This window comes from Coregonus lavaretus (assembly GCF_964263955.1).
Source record: "Coregonus lavaretus genome assembly, chromosome: 30".
Classification (NCBI taxonomy): Eukaryota; Metazoa; Chordata; class Actinopteri; order Salmoniformes; family Salmonidae; genus Coregonus; species Coregonus lavaretus.
The window spans coordinates 6,832,481-6,855,316 of record NC_140017.1 but is presented as its reverse complement, the minus strand read 5'-3'; the positions used below and the strand labels follow the sequence as shown (position 1 = coordinate 6,855,316).

At 42.5% G+C, this 22,836-nt stretch overlaps 1 protein-coding gene across 1 annotated transcript in view; it reads left to right on the top strand.

Moving 5' to 3' along the window:
- The window catches only part of LOC311105366 (cell surface glycoprotein MUC18-like), a 55,340-nt gene extending 33,424 nt beyond the window's left edge, over positions 1-21,916 (top strand). Inside the window, exons 2-17 of the mRNA XM_084147499.1 lie at positions 10,384-10,511; positions 10,820-11,051; positions 11,200-11,270; positions 11,522-11,609; positions 12,102-12,281; positions 12,656-12,783; positions 13,001-13,136; positions 13,700-13,815; positions 15,273-15,414; positions 15,528-15,658; positions 16,071-16,212; positions 16,544-16,579; positions 17,811-17,894; positions 18,891-19,017; positions 19,472-19,577; positions 19,806-21,916. Coding sequence (XP_084003625.1) covers positions 10,384-10,511; positions 10,820-11,051; positions 11,200-11,270; positions 11,522-11,609; positions 12,102-12,281; positions 12,656-12,783; positions 13,001-13,136; positions 13,700-13,815; positions 15,273-15,414; positions 15,528-15,658; positions 16,071-16,212; positions 16,544-16,579; positions 17,811-17,894; positions 18,891-19,017; positions 19,472-19,577; positions 19,806-19,835 — 1,877 coding nt within the window. The 3' untranslated portion in view covers positions 19,836-21,916. The remainder of the gene's footprint in view (positions 1-10,383; positions 10,512-10,819; positions 11,052-11,199; positions 11,271-11,521; positions 11,610-12,101; positions 12,282-12,655; positions 12,784-13,000; positions 13,137-13,699; positions 13,816-15,272; positions 15,415-15,527; positions 15,659-16,070; positions 16,213-16,543; positions 16,580-17,810; positions 17,895-18,890; positions 19,018-19,471; positions 19,578-19,805) is intronic.
- Positions 21,917-22,836: the final 920 nt, after the last annotated feature.

Below are 22,836 nucleotides of genomic sequence, written 5' to 3'. Positions count from 1 at the left end.
GACAGTGGGGATGGTGTTCTTGGGGTCATAGGCAGCATTCCTCCTCCTCCAAACACGGCGATTTGAGTTGATGCCAAAGAGCTCGATTTTGGTCTCATCTGACCACAACACTTTCACCCAGTTCTCCTCTGAATCATTCAGATGTTCATTGGCAAACTTCAGATGGGCATGTATATGTGCTTTCTTGAGCAGGGGGACCTTGCGGGCGCTGCAGGATTTCAGTCCTTCACGGCGTAGTGTGTTACCAATTGTTTTCTTGGTGACTATGGTCCCAGCTGCCTTGAGATCATTGACAAGATCCTGCCGTGTAGTTCTGGGCTGATTCCTCACCGTTCTCATGATCATTGCAACTCCACGAGGTGAGATCTTGCATGGAGCCCCTTGCCGAGGGAGATAGACAGTTCCTTTGTGTTTCTTCCATTTGCGAATAATCGCACCAACTGTTGTCACCTTCTCACCAAGCTGCTTGGCGATGGTCTTCCAGCCTTGTGTAGGTCTACAATCTTGTCCCTGACATCCTTGGAGAGCTCTTTGGTCTTGGCCATGGTGGAGAGTTTGGAATCTGATTGATTGATTGCTTCTGTGGACAGGTGTCTTTTATACAGGTAACAAGGTGAGATTAGGAGCACTCCCTTTAAGAGTGTGCTCCTAATCTCAGCTCGTTACCTGTATAAAAGACACCTGGGAGCCAGAAATCTTTCTGATTGAGAGGGGGTCAAATACTTATTTCCCTCATTGAAATGCTAATCAATTTCTAACATTTTTGACATGCGTTTTTCTGGATTTTTTTGTTGTTATTCTGTCTCTCACTGTTCAAATAAACCTACCATTAAAATTATAGACTGATCATTTCTTTGTCAGTGGGCAAATGTACAAAATCAGCAGGGGATCAAATACTTTTTTCCCTGCTTGCAAAAATATTCACCCCCCTTGGCATTTTTCCTATTTTGTTGCCTTACAACCTGGAATTAAAAATGATTTTTTTGGGTTTTGTATCATTTGATTTACACAACATGCCTACCACTTTGAAGATGTAAAATATGGGGTATGTCTCTATAAACTTGGCACATCTAGCCACTGGAATTTTGCGCATTCTTCAAGTCAAAATTGCTCCAGCTCCTTCAAGTTGGATGGGTTCCGCTGTTGTACAGCAATCTTTAATTCATACCACAGATTCTCAATTGGATTGAGGTCTGGGCTTTGACTAGGCCATTCCAAGACATTTAAATGTTTCCCCTTAAACCACTCAAGTGTTGCTTTAGCAGTATACTTGGGGTCATTGTCCTGCTGGAAGGTGAACCTCCGTCCCAGTCTCAAATCTCTGGAAGACTGAAACAGGTTTCCCTCAATAATTGCCCTGTATTTAGCGCCATCCATCATTCCTTCAATTCTGACCAGTTTCACAGTCCCTGCCGATGAAAAACACCCCCACAGCATGATACTGCCACCACCATGCTTCACTATGGGGATGGTGATCTCGGGGTGATGAGAGGTGTTGGGTTTGCGCCAGACATTTTCCTTGATGGCCAAAAAGCTCAATTTTAGTCTCATCTTACCAGAGTACCTTCTTCCATATGTTTGGGGAGTATCCCACATGGCTTATTTTTTTCTTTAAGCAATGGTTTTTTTCTGGCCACTCTTCCGTAAAGCCCAGCTCTGTGGAGTGTACTGCTAAAAGTGGTCCTATGGACAGATACTCCAATCTCCGCTGTGGAGCTTTGCAGCTCCTTCAGGGTTATCTTTGGTCTCTTTGTTGCCTTTCTGATGAATGCCCTCCTTGCCTGGTCAGTGAGTTTTGGTGGGCGGCCCTCTTGGCAGGTTTGTTGTGGTGCCATATTCTTTCAATTTTTTAATAATGGATTTAATGGTGCTCCGTGGGGTGTTCAAAGTTTTTGATATTTTTTTATAACCCAACCCTGATCTGTACTTCTCCACAACTTTGTCCTTGACCTGTTTGGAGAGCTCCTTGGTCTTCATGGTGCCGCTTGCTTGGTGGTGCCCCTTGCTTAGTGGTGTTGCAGACTCTGGGGCCTTTCAGAACAGGTGAATATATACTGAGATCATGTGACAGCTCATGTGACACTTAGATTGCACACAGGTGGACTTTATTTAACTAATTATGTGACTTCTGGAGGTAATTGGTTGCGCCAGATCTTATTTAGGGTCTTCATAGCAAAGGGGGTGAATACATATGCACGCACCATTTTTCCGTTATTTATCATTTTGAATTTTTGAAACAAGTTATTTTTTTAATTTCACTTCACCAATTTTGACTATTTTGTGTATGTCCATTACATGAAATCCAAATAAAAATCAATTTAAATTACAGGTTGTAATGCAACAAAATAGGAAAAATGCCAAGGGGGATGAATACTTTTGCAAGGCACTGTATACTGTATATGTACTACAATGTGGTGTGTGTATGTAGATGTGTGTCGATCTCAAATGCTGTTAGATCTAGTAGGTTGCCTTTAAAGTGTGTAGTCTGCTTACTGGTGGAATTATGTCTTCAGTTCAAGTTCACGGGCCCCCAGAGCATAAACTTGCCTAAGTTGAGTGTTTCAGGGTTGATTGGTAAGGACATTCTTTATTTAGGGGTGGCTGGTGGTTGTTGGGGGGGGGTCTGAGCACAGATGTGAATCCACCGCCCCACCCTCCCCCTCACAGGGATTTGTGCCCCTCCATAGCCCCTCAAGCCAGACGACAGGGATGAGAAGTATTGTCAGGAGCGCTCCATTCACCATAACCCAGTGGGGTGGAGATGTCAAAGAACCAGACAGTGCTTTGATCTAAGGTCTCTCAGTTAGGAAAGCACATGGACAGCCTCCTTAATGATTTCTTTAAAATCATCAGTAGCCTCAGTGGCAACATTAATTGAATCCCAAAGATGACTGTTGAGACTAGTATGTAATTAACAGTGCAGGTCGTCGGCTAGTGTGGTTGAAACCCAGATATCCTGTCGAGGTCCAGTGGTTATGCTAGTTGAAAGGTGAGACCTTGAAGCGGATGAGGTGGGGAGATAAAGTATATGAAGAGAGAAGAAGTGATGTGATGCCCCACACCTGCTCCCCTTCTCTCCAGCAGCTGCTGGCTTGGCCTAAAGCCAGGTAGCTAGAGAGACAGACAGACAGACAGAGGGAGGGAGGCAGTGTCCCTCCATCCATCGCTTTGAGTCAAAACACATTCCAGGCTTTGAAAAGCCAGTGCCGTATCTCATCTACCTGTCTGGACACTTCTGTTTTTCTGGGCTACAGGTTAGGGGGGGGGGGAAGGAAAGCTTTATAGTATTTGAAATCTCAAAAATAGTACTCCGAATGCATCATCTAATGCTTGATTGCGTTGACTCCCGCCATTAGTTCATTTTGGTACAGTGCATCAATTTATCTGATTATCAGCTGAAAAAACAAGTGAATTCTACTAGTTCAAACGGCGAAATGAGTATGCAGTTTAAGTATGTATTCGGACATGGCCAATGAGTGCGTGTGTGTTGTTTGCGTGTAGAGCAGCTGGTGGGCTGATTGGGTTCAGCTTGGCGAGAGAGAGAGAGAGAGAGAGAGAGAGAGAGAGAGAGAGAGAGAAACATTGTTATGGTCTGAGCGATTAGTGCTTTTTGAGGTTGGTTCAATTATTTAAAAATAATCATGGTTTTTGATTTCGGTTTTGATATATATTTTTCATTAAATGCATTATGCATTATGTGGGTTGAATGCTGTAACAACACTGAATAAACAATTAATAAAAGTCCCATGATGGTTGTGACTGCCCGTTACCATAATTTATTCACATTACTTTAATAAAATGTTTCAGTTGTTGTGTATATTTGTTTTATTTGATGACTATTATTTCATTCAAGTCATCATCTCATCTCTATAGAGCTGCTGCCTATGCTATCTGACAAAATCACTATTTTGTAGTTCTTCAAAGTAAATAAGGCATACTTTTATGACTGATGAATACCAACTATCAATCACTTAGATCAGGATTTCCCAAACTCGGTCCTGACCCCTGGGTGCACGTTTTGTTTTTGCCCTAGCACTACACAGCTGATTAAATAACCAACTTATCATCAATGTCACGTTCGTTCATAGACGGGACGGACCAAGGCGCAGCGTGATATGCATACATGTTTATTTAAACTTAATAAACACTCGACAAAACAATAAACGAAACGAAACGTGAAGTCCAAGGTAGACACAAACAACATACCTTATACGGAACAAGATCCCACAACCCACTAGTGCCAAAAGGCTGCCTAAGTATGGTCCCCAATCAGAGACAACGAGCTACAGCTGCCTCTGATTGGGAACCACACCGGCCAAAATAGATCTACACATAATAGAACTACAACATAGAATATAGATAACAAAGAATATACACACCCTGACTCAACATATAAGAGTCCCCTGAGTCAGGGCGTGTCAATCAAGCTTTGATTATTTGAATCAGCTGTGTAGTGCTAGGGCAAAAACCAAAGGTGTGCTCAGGGGGGGCCCCAGGACCCAGTTTGGAAACCGTGACTTACATCATGTATTTTCAGGTAGAGATAGTGTACCTCGTGAAGCAACAGCTGCTCTCTATATCACCTCACGATTGTGCATTCTTCCCTCTTCCGTAGCAGGCGTAAAATAAACACAGACCGGACAAGTGATGCGCAATATAGTTAATTACCACGTTTTATGCGCTAAACTATGTAGAATATTGGCCTGTTGGAAACTACAACTCCCTACTATATCGCACAGTTCAGGTTGGATCTGATTTATCTCTAATGAAACTGTGCGATGTGCGCATTGAGCTCAAAGAAAAAAAAAGCGAACCAAATTGAATTCAAATAATTGAACCGATGTCCTCAATGAGTTGTTTAAAAACCTACATTTCGGTTAATCGCTCAGCACTAGGTGTTTGCAGGCAGGAGTTATGTCTACAAAGACATCAAAGTCTGGTGTGCAGATATACAAAATGTTTGATATAATATGGCCTGAAAAAGACAGCTCCCCCTTTACATGTCTTTGAAAGGAGGAACAATAATGAAGAATTAACCTGAAAATGCTTGTTTGTATTATCTGGTGTAATTACGCCATGCTTTGGCAAGCCTACTGATCTCACATGATTGAGCATGGATAGCTGGAACACCTTCGGTCCTCACTTGAACTATCAACAGTGACTTCCTTGTTAGTGCGCTGTAATGACACTCCTTTTAATATCTCGTCTTCTGTCAGAGAGCATGTCAACACCTAGAAATAATCAGAGTTGTTATCAGCCCGCTCCAGATGTGTCTCAGACTCGATTGTGTTAATTAGACTCAATTAGGATGTTGAAGGTGGTTGATTCTTAGGTATGCTGGCAACTGTCTCCAGCCAAAGTCTGACTGCAACTAACAATGCTGTGTTTGAACCACGTTATTTCTTTGCAAACGTTAATGAAACCTTTTTTAAGACATTCTTAATGTGTCCAGTCTAATCTACTAAGTAATCACATTCTAAAAACCTGTAAAGCATTTCATGTCATAATGATGAAAGGATGTTTTCAACAGCTGATATCAAGCATTTTGTTTATTTGTGAGATAACGCTATACCATGGGAGAAAGGTAACACCTTACAGTAGGCTGCATTCATAAAGCCTTTATAAGGGCTACATAATGTTTTAAAGTATCTCTTCTGCACGTGAAAGTACTTACCTCACATGTGCACAATGTGGGACAAGGGGCACGGCTTCTCTCACATTCTGGCCTCCCGACCATCAGTAACTCGTTATAAATCTCATAAGTACGGAGACCAATGTCAAGCCCCCACCCTCCTCCTGTTTACACACACACAAATGCATGCACATAGACACACACAGTGCTTGACTTGGGCAGGAGCTCACCGGAGCTGAGTACTGGCACTTCAAATGTTCTACTGCTTGAGCTCATGTTCCTCTTACAGAATATTAGCTCCTGCACCTTAATATAAACAGTACCGGCACCCAAAATGAGTACCAGCACCTATTTCAGTCCAAGTCAAGCACTGGACGCATGCACGCACACAGTGCTCACTACCCTCCAGCTCTCCATGGAACCCTCCAGAGTCCCCATTAATGATGAGTCCCCAGCAACCGAGGCCCTCTACAGATGTTCCCTATTAAGCCCTATAGCCTACTCTTTTCTGCACCCCATGTGGTACAGTAGGAGTAAAGAGAGGCATGAGAGCTAGTGTGTGTGTGTGTGTGTGTGTATATGTGTGTGTGTGTGACCTTATAAGGAAAACCACATCTCTCCTTTATTTGGTAGAGGGAGGTCTATGGGGAGGCACTTAGTACAAGCCATAGAAATATAAGTTATTAATTCAAATTAATGACTTATATTTTATGGTACAGGCAGTGTCTTTGAGGTTTTTGGCAATAACTGTAAATAAAACTATGTGGAAACCTTTGACTTAAACCATCAACAGATGGTAACCATTTTCAAACGTCTTCGGTTGAGAATGAAAGCATCAATCTGCAATTAGACATGGTTCTCATGACACAGGACAGAAGTGACACATGCAACACATGCTGCTACCAAGCAAAGCTGGACATCCGTCTATGTAGAGAGGATAGCTTCAGAATTGGAGCATGATGACTGACTACATGACCCCTCATCTCTGTGAGAGCCTGTTCAGAGTGAGTCAGCATTGGCCTGTTGTTACGTTGCTAATGCACAGGAAATGTTTTTGTGGGGATACCTAATTGGATCACTGTAATAAGACAACATCCTTCTTCCTCCATTAGCCTCTGGTGGGCCCAGAGAAGTGTGTGTGTGTGTGTGTGTGATGTGGGTGTACTGTGGGTGCAGGACAGGACGGAGAGATAATAACCTGGCTGTCACTGTGGTGTTGAGGTCAAAAGTGCTCAGTGAGTGTTAATGTGCCCTCCATGTGAACTGTCTAACCAATTAAAGTGAAAATGAAGACACGCACACATACAGTACCAGTCAAATGTTTGGACACACCTACTAATTTAAGGGTTTTTCTTTATTTTTACTATTTTCTTGTAGAATAATAGTGAAGACATCAACTCTATGAAATAACACATATGGACTCATGTAGCAACCAAAAAACAAATACAAATATATTTAAGATATTAGATTCTTCAAAGTAGCCACCCTTTGCCTTGATGACAGCTTTGCACACTCTTGGCATTCTCTCAACCAGCTTCCCACAGTTGACAGCGCTTGTCAGAGCAAAAACCAAGCCATGAGGTTGAAAGAATTGTCAGTAGAGCTCCGAGACCAGATTGTGTCGAGGCACAGATCCGGGGAAAGATACAAAAAAGATTCTGCAGCATTGAAGGTCCCCAAGAACACAGTGGCCTCCATCATTCTTAAATGGAAGAAGTTTGGAACCACCAAGACTCTTCCTAGAGCTGGCCGCCCGGCCAAACTGAGCAATCGGGGGAGAATGGCCTTGGTCAGGGAGGTGACCAAGAACCTGATGGTCACTCTATCAGAGTTCTAGAGTTCCTCTGTGGAGATGGGAGAACCTTCCAGAAGGACAACCATCTCTGGTTGGTAGAGTGGCCAGACGGAAGCCACTCCTCAGTAAAAGGCACATGACAGCCCACTAAAGACTCTCAGACCATGAGAAACAAGATTCTCTGGTCTGATGAAACCACGATTGAACTCTTTGGCCTGAATGCCAAGCGTCACGTCTGGAGCAAACGGTGCTTCAACAAAGTACTGACTAAAGGGTCTGAATTCTTTTTTTTATTTTTATAAATTAGCAATAATTTCTAAAAACATGCTTTTGCTTTGTCATTATGGGGTATTGTGTGTAGATTGATGAGGGGAAAAACAATTTAATCCATTTTAGAATAAGGCTGTAACCTAACAAAATGTGGAAAATGTCAAGCGGTCTGAATACTTTCCAAAGGCACTGTACGTAGAACATGCATCTAATAAGGGGCACTCACACTGAGTTGCTTTATCTGTTTTTTTTAAGCCAGGTTTGCTGTTCATTTGAGCAATATGAGATGGAAGGGAGTTCCATGCAATAATGGCTCTATATAATACGTATGCTTTCTTGAATTTGTTCTGGATTTGGGGACTGTGAAAAGACCCCTGCTGGCATGTCTGGTGGGGTAAGTGTGTGTGTCAGAGCTGTGTGTAAGTTAAATATGCAAACAATTTGGAATTTTCAACATTAATGTTTCTTATAAAAAGAAGAAGAAAAAAAAAACAGAAGAAGTGATGCAGTCAGTCTCTCCTCAACGCTTAGCCAAGAGAGACTGGCATGCATAGTATTAATATTAGCCCTCTGATTTACAATGAAGAGCAAGACGTGCCGCTCTGTTCTGGGCCAGCTGCAGCTTAACTAGGTCTTTCTTTGCAGCACTCAACCACCTGACTAGAAAATAAAAAAAATACAAAACTAGAGCCTGCATGACTTGCTTTTTGGAGTGTGGTGTCAAAAAAGCAGAGCATCTCTTATTACAGACAGACCTCTACCAATCTTTACAACCATTGAATGTATATGTTTTGACCATGATAGTTTACAATCTAAGGTATCGCCAAGTAATTTAGTCTCCTCAACTTGTTCAACAGCCACACCATTCATTAACTGATTCAGCTGAGGTATAGAACTTAGCAAATGATTTGTACCAAATACAATGCTCTTTGTTTTAGAGATGTTCAGGACCAGTTTATTACTGGCCACTCATTCCAAAACAGACTGCAACTCTTTGTTAAGGGTTTCAGTGACTTCATTAGCTGTGGTTGCTGATGCATATATGGTTGAATCATCAGCATACATGGACACACATACTTTGTTTAATGCCAGTGGCAGGCCATTGGTAAAAATAGAAAAGAGTACAGGGCCTAGAGAGCTGCCCTGCGGTACACCATACTTTACATGTTTGACATTAGAGAAGCTTCCATTAAAGAAAACCCTCTGAGGTCTATTAGTTAGATAGCTCTGAATCCACTATATGACAGAGGTTGAAAGCCATAACACATATGTTTTCTCAACAACAGGTTATGGTCAATAATGTCAAAGGCCGCACTGAAATCTAACAGTACAGCTTCCACAATCTTCTTATTATCAATTTCTTTCAACCAATCATCAGTCATTTGTGTCAGTGCAGTACATGTTGAGTGCCCTTCTCTATAAGCATGCTACAATAAAATATGTTGTTAATTTGTTTACAGAGAAATAGCATTGAATTTGGTCAAACAGTTTTTTCCAACAGTTGGCTAAAAGCTGGCAGCAAGCTGATAGGTCTGCTGTTAGAACCAGTAAAGGCCGCTTTACCACTCTTGGGTAGCGGAATGACTTTGGCTTCCCTCCAGGCCTGAGGACAAAGACTTTCCTCTAGGCTCAGATTAAAAATATGACAGATAGCAGTGGCTATAGAGTCAGCTACCATCCTCAGTAGCCTTCCATCTAAGTTGTCAATGCCAGGAGGTTTGTCATTATTGATTGATAATCATTTTTCCACCTCTAACTTTACAAAATTCAAACTTACAATGCTTTTCTTTCATTATTAGTTTTTTTTTATGCATGAGCACGATGGCTCACTGTTCGTTGTTGGCATTTCCTTTCCTACTAAGAAACTTCAAAACAACTAACTTTCCAAAACACAGAGCTCTTCCTCATTCCGCATTCAACAGGAAGAGACGTGTACTAGATGACACCATAGGAAGGAGTCTGCTTTCATATTGAGTGTAAAGTGCATAATGTGTAAAGTGCATAATGGCCCTTCTGGCCTGTGTGTCCTCCTACGATGCCTCACACTGTGAGACGCTTGGAGGGAAAAACCACTAATTCCTCTGTGAGAGAGCCGAACACTGGCTCACTATGCTGTCTGTAAATTGAGTCTTTCTTCCTTCCTAAACGGTGACACACTGGAATGTAGCACATTAATATGGACATGGGTGGGCTCCCAGAATTCCTGTCATAGCCTCTTTTTTCTTGGACCATTATGAGCTTTTTGTTGCTTCTTTTCAGCTCCCACCATGTCAGGCCAGGCAGATGTGTGTGTGTATGTGTGTGTGTGTGTGTGTGTGTGTGTGTGTGTGTGTTTGTGTGTGCGCGCATGCATACTTTAAAGCTTGAATCCTTAATGGTGAAACAGCCACGTCCGTTTGTGATATTACAACAACAAAGAAGTTACTGCAAACGACTAACACTGTTGTTTCCCCTCTGACATCATTGCACATGTGATAGAAGACGGTGGTGGGGTGGCCATCGGCGCTGTTTCCCCCTACTGCGGATTCCATTTTTAATGTTGGTACAGAAATGATGACTAAAGTATGATCAATGCTACAAACGTTCACGTCATCGTGAAAAGTGTCTTTAAACGTGACTGATTCTGCACAGTCTGCCTGCAATATAATTGATCTCAAACATGTGCCTTGTCTCTTTGTGTCTACAGCAGCCTGGGCCAAGGTCAAGGTGAACATGGAGGACAGAGTGGAGGTGTTCCTGGGGGACACGGCCCAGATCACATGCATGTTCACAGTCTCAGACAGCCCCGACGACGTCATAATTCAGTGGTACATGGTGAGTAGTCACACACACAAATGCACAAGGACACACACACACACACAAGCACGCACGCACACACACACACAACCACGCTAACATCCCTTCCATCTCAGATCCCTGTTTCACAAATGAACACATGCTCTCTTAGCTCTCCTAACTTGAGATCCATCTGTACATTTATGTGTCAGCTAACATTGATGTAAATGGGAGATTTACATGGGCACAAATATTTACTTTACGCCCATGGATCTCAAGGATTTGTCCCTCTGTCTCTGCACTGTTTTCCAATTGACTTTGACAACTACCTTCAACTTGGATCGTAGATCACGAAGACCAACGTCCGCTTGAGGATCTACTACGGAGACAGCACCATGCAGGTAGTCGACCAGGGCGGGCAGTTCACAGACAAGATCAGTGTGAATGGGAATGGGAAGAGCAGCGAGGTGGTGCTGACTATCAGGGACGTGACGCTGGAGGATGAGCTAGAGTTCATCTGCCAGGTCAACGGGCTGTCAGCGGGAAACGAGGAGGGACATACCATGCTCAAGGTGTTCGGTAAGAGTGTGATGCACCCATTTCTAGGGCCAGTTTCCTGGACCCAGATTTAGCCTAGTCCTGGAATAAAAAGCATGTGGCATGCTTATACAACTGCAGTATTCTAGCTATTGCTCCCAATGTGATGTCATCCATTGTTCCTCTCTAGAATCACCTGATCATCCAATCATTGAGGGGGTGCACTCTGGGATCTCTGTCAGCAATGAGAACCCATCTAAGGTAAAAACAAACAAACAACACATTGTTAACGATAGCTACGGTCAGTGAGGATTTTAGGGTATAACATGGGGATAAGGTAAGGGCTTGTAACTTTTGAGGGCTTATAACACTGACTATTTAGAGAAATGCAAAGTATGTTGGTTTTATTGTATCAAATATTTAAAATACAACTTTTTATCCCCAAAATCGAGTGCATGGTTTTCAGGAGAAAAGGGTTTACACTGACCGTGTAACGTCATCTTTCTCCACAGATAGGGAGCTGTGAGGCTAAGAATGGCTACCCCAGGCCCAACATCACTTGGTACCGTAACCAGAGCCCACTGCAGAACACGCCAGGCAGTGAGTACTACCGAGGCTTGGACCACAGTGTCCATAGACACCCTCTGACATTAGTATCTACGCTATGTGAAACAGAGTTGATAATAACAGCTAGCAATTCCACAACGTGACAATAATAAACATATTTCGAATGCCTCAGATCTCACAAGGAAGAACAGACATATTTTTTTATCAAAGACGAAAAGCAGATTGACTTCAGTCAAGAATTTGATGGTGAACTTAAAAAACAAAGATCCGTGGTTAGTATGACACAGATCATGCCTGTTGGAAAAATAGATGTCTGTTGCATGTGCCTGAATATGAGATGTGGCTGTGGATTTGAGCTGGAAATGAATAAAGAAAACTATATTTCAAAACAGATAATAAAAGGTGTGATAGTAGACAACCCCATGTATTCAACCTGGCCATTATTATACATCAACATGTGCAAGCATCTACCCTTCTACAGTAACTCAAGTTCTCTGATTTCCATATGTGCTGCATATCTCACAGAGGTCAGTGTGGTGACCCTGGTCACTAAGGAGTCCAGTGGTCTGTACACTGTCCAGAGTGACCTTCACCTGAATGTGGTCAAGGAAGACAAGGATTCGTTGTTCTACTGCGAAGTCAGCTACCTTGTCCCTGGTGGAACCAAGATGACTGAGACCAACAAGATCAACATCACTGTCCATTGTGAGTCTACTGTGCACCCTCTTAATGTGTCCCCCCTCATATGGAGACAGTAGAAAACTATACACATGCAGTCACAGACTTACACAAGTACAGTCCCATCTCAAATATTTTTAAGTCTCAACGAGAAGTATGAATCATAAATACAAGCAACTACGCTGCAGTGCAACGTTTTTATTTTCGGATTGTTTGTGCTGTCTCCATGTGTTTCTGTCAAGTTGTGAGGTCTCTCGTCTTGTACTGTACTTGATAAGGCCACACTTGCCACTTTCCAGGTCATCTTTGTTAACAAGAATTAGGTCTTACATCTTGCTGACTTGCCTGGATAAATAAAGGTAAAAAAAAAAAAAAATATATATATATATATATCTCTTCAGATCCAACCACTTCTCTTGATGTGTGGGTGGAGTCACCAAAGGGGCATGTCAAAGAAGGGGACACAGTTGAGGTTCATTGCCGTGCCGATGGGAATCCTCAACCACCCTTTACATTCATGCACAATATGGTAAGAAACCCATGCCTACTCCTAGTCCCATGTAGAAATAAAAAATAAATGCTTTCTGTGTCTCCAACCATAAACAGATGTATATATATATTTTTTCATGTGTTTACTGTAAGTGATTGGATGTGCCTATTACTTGTAGATGTGGATTGTGTGTGTCATTGTGTGTGTGTGCATGTGTGGCGTGCGTGCATGTTTGTGTTCATACACAACACTGTAGGAGGAAATGAAATCTGAGCTGAACGTATTGGTCCTGAAAGCCGTGACGCGGCTAAGCAACGGCAACATCACGTGTACAGCACTGGACCTGGACACATATGAAGAAACCCAAGGGAACACAGAGCTCTTCGTCGACTGTGAGTGAGACGTTCCTATGGTGCAACCGTCCTGTATGGCCCGGTAGACATTTCTGGGACATTAGTCATTATTAGTAGCATCAGGAGTTGTGACATGACCAGGATAAACTTAGGACCCTCGTTATGATCTATGACATTACATTTACAGTCATTTTAGTCATTTAGCAGACACTCTTATCCAGAGCGACTTACAGTTAGTGAGTGCATACATTTTTCATACTGGCCCCCCGTGGGAATCGAACCCACAACCCTGGCGTTGCAAGCGCCATGCTCTACCAACTGAGCTACAGTAGCCAGGGCTAGAGTTATTCCCTGGCTCCGGAAAAACTCCTGGCCTAAATATTGCAGTTGTAGTGAAATGTAGTGTAATGTAGTGCAGTGGTTCTCAAACTGGGGGTCCCAACCCCCTGGGAGGGTCGCAAGAAGATTTTGTGGGGTTGCAAATGTGAAACTGAATGGTAACAATGTATACCATTGCCCCTTCGATCTGGTTACTAACATTGGCCTACTATATATAGAGTAATGTAGCAGTGTTCATAGCAGTGGATGTTGTGTGTCTATAGATCTGGACCTGGCTATTTTGATTCCAAAAGACACCCATGTCATGGCCCAGGGAGAGGAGCTGATGGCCACCTGCAACGCCATGTCCTCCCTGCCCACACACACTGAATGGTTCAAGGTAAATTACAGTAGGCCACTGAGCCAAACGCTATATTCCTACACAGTTATATTACACTATGTTACTGTATATTAAATTTTTTGAGGCGATCTAGCTTTGCTGATATTTAGTATTTAGTAGTTATTAGGATCCCCATACTCTTCCTAGGATCCAATTAGGGTTAAAACAATTACCTCACAACAAAACAATACATCATACAATATATTATATAAATTATTACATTATTACTATCTTAATACAAATGTACAATATAAAATCCACAATACCTCAACATTACAATGTGAGTGTGTGTGTGTGTGTGTGTGTATGTGTGTGTGTGTGTGTGTGTGTCTCTTCACATTCTGTGTTGTGCCATGAGGTGTCGTTTTATCCGTTTTTGAAGTTTGATTTTACTGCTCACTTGAGTTACTTGATGTGGAAGAGAGTTCTATGTAGTCATAGCTATATGTAGTACAGCACGTTTCCCAGAGTCTGTTCTGGACTTGGGGACTGTGAAGAGACCCCTGGTGGCATGTCTTGTGGGGTATGTATGGGTGTCTGAGCTGTGTATTAGCTGCTTTCAACATGGCAATACCTCTCACAAAGACAAGTAGTGATGCAGTCAATCTGCCTATGTCCTTTTCAGTGGCACTTGACCATATACAGTAACTGGGCAGTAGTCCAGCTGTGATAAAACTAAGGCCTGTAGGACTTGTTTTGTTGATTGTGATGTCAAGAAATCAGAGCAGCGCTTTATCACGGACAGACCTCTCCCCATCTTAGCTACTGTTGAATCAATATGTTTTGACCATGTCAATTTACAATCTAGGGTTACACCAAGCAGTTTAGTTTCCTCAACTTGCTCAATTGCCACATTATTCATTACAAGATTTAGATTAGGCTTAGGGTTTAGCTAATGTTTGGTCCCAAATAGCTTTTAGTTTTTTTTTAGATATTTAGGACTAGCTTATTACTTGCTACCCATTCTAGAACTGACTGCAGCACTTTGTTCAGTGTTGCAGTGATTTAACTTGCTGTGGTAGCTGATGTGTATAATGTTAAGTCATCAGTGTACATAGACACACAGGCATTACTCAATACTAGTGGTAGGTCATTAGTCAAATATTTTTTTGTAAGGGGCCAAGACAGCTACCTTGACGTATGCCAAACTCTACCTGCTTTATGTTAGAGAGGCTTCCATTAAATAACTCCTGCCTTATTCTGTAAGATAGGTAACTCTCGATCCACAATATGGCAGAGGATGTAAAGCAATAACACACGTTTTTTCAGAAGCAGACTATGATCGATAATGTCTAACAAAACAGCTCCCACAGCCCCCTGATATCTGTCTCGAGTATGTCTTTCGAATCTCCCTGTGTCTTTCGAATCTCATAAATGTTCTTTAAGAGGTGTGGTTGTGCTTGATTTCTATTGTTTCCCTCATAGACGTGTGTGTGTGTGTTTGCGTGTGTGTTTAGAAAGGAGAAAAAGTTGCAGAGGGCCACACACTGATCCTGAAGGATGCTGTGTTTGACATGATGGGGACGTACGTGTGTGTGGTGAAGGTGCCTTCACTGGAAGGACTGGAGACCAGTGGCTCTTTACATGTCCTCGTACAGGGTGAGCCCACACACACACACACACACACACACACACACACACACACAGAGACAGACACACACACACACACACACACACACCCAACTAACCCTCCGTCCCCCTCTTCCATGCAGGACCCCCAGAGATCAAGGAGTCAGCAGACACAGTCCTGGAGGAGAGCACAGAGAAGTCCCTAAACCTGAGCTGCCACGCTAGAGGATACCCAACCCCTGTCATCACCTGGAGCTCCTCTGACGAATCACAGGTAGACAGACAGACAGACAGACCAGAAGGAAAAGAGGGCTTCTCTGGGTCAGCTCATACAGACAATGTTTAGACTAGCTGAGAAGGAACGAGGGACAATGGTGTTTTTTCTTTTGATCTATTTACACACAGATCTGTTCCGATCCTGGCTACCTGGGTCATTTCCTGTAACAATGATAATAGACAAAGCAACTCACATTCAACATTCCTTTCTGCACCGATATATCAGCATTTGTCAATAATGTTTATCATTTGTCCCACATTTTTCCCATTGTAGTGCACTACTTTTGACCAGGGCCCATAGGGCTCTGGGCAAAAGTAGTGCACTTTATAGGGAATAGGATGCCATTTGGGACATACCCAATGTTTCGGTTTCTGGTCTTATCTGTGCTTTATTTCCCTGTGTGTGCTAGATCCTGAAGGAGGTGTCCCACAGACAGACAGAAGACGGGGTTCTCAGTGTGGTGAGAGTCAAGGTGACCTCTGACATCACAGCCTACTGCAACGCCTCTAATGACCATGGCACAGACTCCATCTCCTTCAGCATCAAAGCCAGTAAGTTCTGTCTGTCCACTATCTTATTTGTCATGTCTTGTATATTTTATGTCATCATGTCCGGTTTGACTGTTAAGAGAAAATTAACAGGCAGAATATACTAACGACCAAATTATTTGATTCATGGAAACATGACAGAAAACTTGAACCTGAGCTTCAAACCATCTTTAGTAAAGCTGCTAGAGGGGTTGGGTTAAATGCGGAAGACACGTTTCAGTTGAATGCATTCAGTTGTATAACTGACTAGGTATCCCCCTTACCCTTTCCTAGTTTTCCTCAAACTGTCAGTGTGCTAACAGGAGAGTGTCACTCTCCCTTTGCCTGTTTTCAGTTGTCCAAACGACCTTGTCAGCTCCCAGTACTACAGGTAAGTGTTCCACTCTTTTAGTAGATAACACTCACTGTCATCACTGCTATGGCATTGGTTGAGTTTCACATCGTCTTTATTGCAGTTGTGCTGCACATTCCAGAAGATCGCTATATCATATCAACGGGATGTAAAAAATGTGCCAAGCATTGTGAGATCTGATCACTTGTGTAGTGTGACTGCAATAAAAACGACCATAGTATTGCAACAAGGAACTTCATTTATCAATCATGCACACACCCTGTGCTCAATCAGATTTTCACCATTTTGTGGTTGAGCGGTTAATGATCTAGTGTAGCTGTTTCTGTGAGTCCGGCAGAAAAAAATTGAAAGAAAAGGAAAAATGCGACGGATGCTTTTAGCAATTAGCAAAATCATAATTAAAACCACAATTAAATGTTCTCTATGGGTGCATTAAGTTTTCTACTGATGAGGAAGTTGATGGTTGAGAAACCTTTTATTGACTAACTGGTGTGCGAGAGCTGCTTTTTTTTTCCATGTGTTGATCCGTCATATAATACAAACATATCCTGATGTGTTCTTTGATAACTATCATAATTAGATGTTAGATTCAATTAAATCTTTATGGGCCGGCTTTCCAGACACAGATAGATTAAGCCTAGTCCTGACCTGGACTAAAAAGCTATTTCAATGGAGATTCTGGGCTGTCATTGAGCATGCTTTTTAGTCCAGGATTAGGCTCAATCTGGGTCCAGGAAACCGGCCATAGAACTTTTACTACATTGTCATCCTATTTCGGACTATGTTCACTAAATGGCTGCATATTGCCATATTGCATAAAGATCTGTCTTGTTTGCACACAGATCAGGAGCGAGGCTGAAACTGTAGCCATGCGTTGATGGTTAAAGTGCACTCAACATTAGTCTCCTGACTCCCATTACCTCAGCAGACCACTCACGTCACGCCAGGAAATCTTTGCCTCCGTCCCTCTGAGGGAAAATCCTGTTTGTTGTTGTTTTTTTTGCAGACAAAATGTGATTAAATAGCCAGTGCTGCCGCTCCTGGAAATGATTAGGGCATTTTTTGGAGGGTGCAGACTGCAGAGCCGTTCCTGGTTCCTGTCTCCTGCCTATCTGTGTTTGTAAAGAGGAGACAAGTGATTAGAGCCATGAGAAGTAGACAAGGCAGTTGTTGCACAGTTGTTAACAGTGTTAGGTTGCCATAGAGATGCTTTATTATCGTGATAACTGTGTCCGTGTGGTTTGTCCAGTAACAACTCCATTAGCTCCAGTAACAGTGGTAGCACCAGTAACAACAGTAAACCCAGTAACTCCTCCGAAGAGAGTCAAGAAAGGTTTGTGACTTTTGGTCCTGGGCCTTGATGCTGACACCCACCAAGCACGCTTAGAAGGCTGCCCTGCCCACACCTCGCTCCACCCAGTTCACACTGCCTAGACTGAACCCTCAGCCACCACCATCACCCTCCACAGCCTGCATTCTCCCTCTTTCTCTCCACAGCACTCTCATTCTCTATGCAGGGGAGGGCTTTGTAGTCTCTACTCAGGAGGCAACACCTGTGACATGGAATAATTAATAATTGAATAGGATCTCTCTGTTTGTGACTTTGTAATACTGTATGAAAATGTACTGTATTACACAACTTTATCTATGTGGAAAGATACTTATAAATGATCAAGTGGAAAATTATTACATCTAGAATTATAGTTTATAGTGTTAGTTACAATGTTATCATTTTAATATTTTCTCTGTATGATGCTTCATGAATCATCAGAAACATAATCCCCCCCCAGAATTAAGCTAAACCAGGCAAAAAAGTTCAATTTGCATCTGGAGCATTTTGAGTACAAACCCCCTCCTGAGAGAATGGAGTGGTATCACCCATTCTCTCCCTTGATGGAAATGGATCCATCCATCTACATCTGCATCCATCCTCCAGGGGAGGTCCATCCACCTCTTTACCTTCCCTCACTCGTTCTCTCTCCCTTTGTCATGCTGCCTCCTACTGTAGTTCTGGTTGGTATTCTCTGACAGAGAAACCAAGCAGCCCAACTCTGGAAAGTGTTTCTTCTGACTGATCTTTAGTCCTCAGTAAATAACTTATTCCATGATGAACAACCTGGTCAGAGACTGCACGCCTGTTCATCACCACCGCCACCTGTGCATGCTGTTGTCTCTGAATGATGCAAGCGACACTCCTGAATGACACACACGCACACACACAAACTGCACAAGCATCATCAGAAACCCCTTAAGAGGATGATGTTATCATAAAGCAATTACCGAACAGGAAATGACCCGTGGTTCCGCCTCTTCTTCTTTGTCCCACCAGAGGGTAGCGGTGTGATCATCGCTGTCATCATCATCTGTATTCTCCTGCTGGCTATCCTTGGCAGTGTGATGTACTTCCTGTACAAGAAGGGAAAGATCCCATGTGGGCGTTCGGGCAAGCAGGATCTGTAAGTGTGTTTTCCACCAAAAAAATGTTTTTACGTTTTGCAAAATTCCAAGGTTTTCCAGGAATCCTCCAACCAGGATTGCTGGAAGAGCTGTGCATTTTTAGGGAAAGTTTTTTAATTTTGCAAACTTATTTGGAATCATTAACTCTAATCAGAGAGCTTAATTTGTTGGAATGCCTCAGAGGATACCTCTAAAATAACTAATTGTCATTGATGGGTTTTTTTTCTTCATGATTTTACCTGATGTGTCATTATAGTTGCAATCAGATACCCTTTTCACACTATCGTGCTGACCCGAACCATAGTGTGCTGGCTCGGATAGTTTATTGTCCTTTTTAGTATCGCAACTACAATATGTTGGAGGCATAAACAGGCCAGCTCGGGTTGTCTTGGCTTAGTAGTGTGAAAAGGGTATTACATTGGTCATGTTGGTGACTCTGAGCTCTCCCTCTAGTACCAAACCGAATAAGGGCAGCATAGTGGTGGAGATGAAGAATGACAACACAGAGGAGGCTGTGCTTTTAGGTGTCAACGGAGACAAGAAGTCCCCTAGTGACCAGGTAACTATGGACACTAGCTATTTTTTACCACCATTGTACAACCACTCATCAAAATGATAGTTAAAATTGTATCTTTTAGTATCTGAACATTAGTGGTTAATACAATACAATACAATGTTGCGTTGAAGGTGTTGAATGTTCCTTGCCAGCTGTCCTATGATACAATCCATTAGCACATTTACACATTGTTTCGCTTCTGTGTGTGTGTGTGTGTCCTCTGGAGTAAAGGGAGATAAGTACATGGACGTGCAGAAGTGAGCGTGGCTGTGTGAGGGGGCGACTGCTGCAGCTGCTCCCAGTCCAGTTCACTCTCTCAGGGTGGGATGGATCCTTTGATGCCTTGTAGCCTACAACTCCCAGGACAACTCATCTGATGTGCTGTAGTTCTCTAACCTGATCCCAGATTCATAGTTCTTTATCATGGCAGTGGCTACCAAACGAGGTGGCTACGTTATCTTAAGTCATGTTCAGTCATGCCATTTCATACTTTGTCATGTTTTGTCATTTGCATAACAAAGAACATGACAGAGAAGCTGGGCTTAGCACATACAGATCTGGGATCAGCAATTTTCATGAATAGGGTTCTTCTATGCACTCCAGTTAGAGCACAAAATAAGAGCGACTGTTTTTTATACCTGTACCTTAATCTTAATGCCAACTCAGGCAACCAATCACTGAAGATGACCCTGGAACTGCTCTTTATGAAGTGTATATATTATATTCTGTATATATTTCTTTATTTAAAATAATCTGAGAAAACCTTTTAAAAAGACATGGCTAGGAGTTTGTTGGTTTTGGGTTTGGTGCTTGTTGAGGGAGAGACGTCTGTGTAGGCTTTGCGCTAGGTCTGGTCCAGGGCATTAGTGCGCATTCCTCGGCAGCATAGTGGAGGAACGTGAACTAATGCCCTGGACCAGAGCTAGCTTAACTCTAGAGTTCCACCTACTATTCTTCTGCACGTGATTGGCCGCCTTTACTTCCTACTTTGCTAAGGTCTGTACACTGAAACCATGGGGCCATGGGTGCATAATGACATGTCTACATGTATACAGCCTGCTACCCATGTAAACCAACATCCAACCTTTAGAGCTATGTTCTCAAAGTGGACTACAATATCGGTTGTGACATCACATATCATTTAGCGAATTCCGTTTTAGTTTAGTCCTTTTTTTTAACAGTAGCTTTTACTTACCCCTGAAACTAACCTTAGACTTGTTTTCCCTTTGTTTTTGGCCTTGTGAATGAACATGTAAGGCCTTGTCTCATCTTCTGTTATCTTATGAGAGATGGGCCCTGTTTGAATATGTTGGACTACATCCTTCCTTCTTTCCTTCATTGGAGTAATCACTGAGCTGACGTGACTTGGATAGGTGAAGGCCTATCCAATCAGGTCAAATCAGTGATTTCTTCATGGAAGGAAGGATATGTAGTGAAATATCCATGGATAAGGGGTCCCGATTCCTATCTGTTTTGTACTACAAGAGCCAATAGCAGAGTTCCGATGAAGCCAAAGTGTCATTGGTTACTTTTTCTTCTCCCATAAACTGCTGTCTAGTCCTTGTACTGTTTGTAAATAAGAGGTTAGAATCACGCTGATATGTTTCCAGTTCGTAAACTTCTGTCTGTCTTATACATTCAGCCTCATTCTACAAATCACAGCGAGCACAATAGCTTATTTTCTTTCACACTTGTTTATCGTTATTTGAGAATGTCCAGTGCACTGATTTAGTTTGGTTTGTTATCTTTTTTTGTCATGTTTTGTTTGTTTTGTCTGGGAATCTCTGGTTTAAGTTTTATTTTAACGTATTTTTCACCAAGTCAAACGAATTTTGTGTTAGAAGTTTCATGATGCTTGTATCTAAACCAAAGTAGTATTTTAAGATTGTTATATACATCTGTTGGGGTCTCTATAAGCTTCAATATGAGGTCCTAAACCTAGCATGAGGGCTAATATAGTCAAAATGTTTGCCTTGGGGTACAGTGGCTTGCGAAAGTATTCATCCTCCTTGGCATTTTCCCTATTTTGTTGCCTTACAACCTGGAATTAAAATGGATTTTTTTGGGGGTTTGTATCATTTGATTTACACAACATTCCTACCACTTTGAAGATGCAAAATATGTTTTATTGTCAAACAAACAAGAAATAAGACAAAAAAACTGAATTTGAGCGTGCATAACTATTCACCCCCCCAAAGTCAATACTTTGTAGAGCCACCTTTTGCAGCAATTACAGCTGCTAACCTCTTGGGGTATGTCTCTATAAGCTTGGCACATCTAGCCACTGGGAGCTTTGCCCATTCTTCAAGGCAAAACTGCTCCAGCTCCTTCAAGTTGGATGGGTTCCGCTAAGGTGTACAGCAATCTTTAAGTCATACCACAGATTCTCAATTGGATTGAGGTCTGGGCTTTGACTAGGCTATTCCAAGACATTTAAATGCTTCCCCTTAAACCACTCGAGTGTTGCTTTTTAGCAGTATGCTTAGGGTCATTGCCCTGCTGGAAGGTGCATCTCCGTCCCAGTCTCAAATCTCTGGAAGACTGAAACAGGTTTCCCCTCAAGAATTTCCCTGTATTTAGCGCCATCCATCATTCCTTCAATTCTGACCAGTTTCCCAGTCCCTGCTGATGAAAAACATCCCCACAGCATGATGCTGCCACCACCATGCTTCACTGTGGAGATGGTGTTCTCGGGGTGATGAGAGGTGTTGGGTTTGCTTTTTTCTGGCCACTCTTCCGTAAAGCCCTGCTCTGTGGAGTGTATGGCTTAAAGTGGTCCTGTAGACAGATACTCCAATCTCCACTGTGGAGCTTTGCAGCTCCTTCAGGGTTATCTTTGGTCTCTTTGTTGCCTCTGATTAATGCCCTCCTTGCCTGGTCTGTGAGTTTTGGTGGGTGGCCCTCTCTTGGCAAGTTTGGTGTGGTGCCATATTCTTTCAATTTTTTTATAATGGATTTAATGGTGCTCCGTGGGATGTTCAAAGTTTCATATATTTTTTTATAACCCAACCCTGATCTGTACTTCTCCACAACTTTGTCCCTGACCTGTTTGGAGAGCTCCTTGGTCTTCATGGTGCCCCTTGCTTAGTGGTGTTGCAGACTCTGGGGCCTTTCAGACACTTAGAATGCACACAGGTGGACTTTATTTAACTAATTATGTGACTTCTGAAGGTAATTGGTTGCACCAGATCTTATTTAGGGGCTTCATAGCAAAGGGGGTGAATACATATGCACGCACCACTTTTCCGTATATGTCCATTAC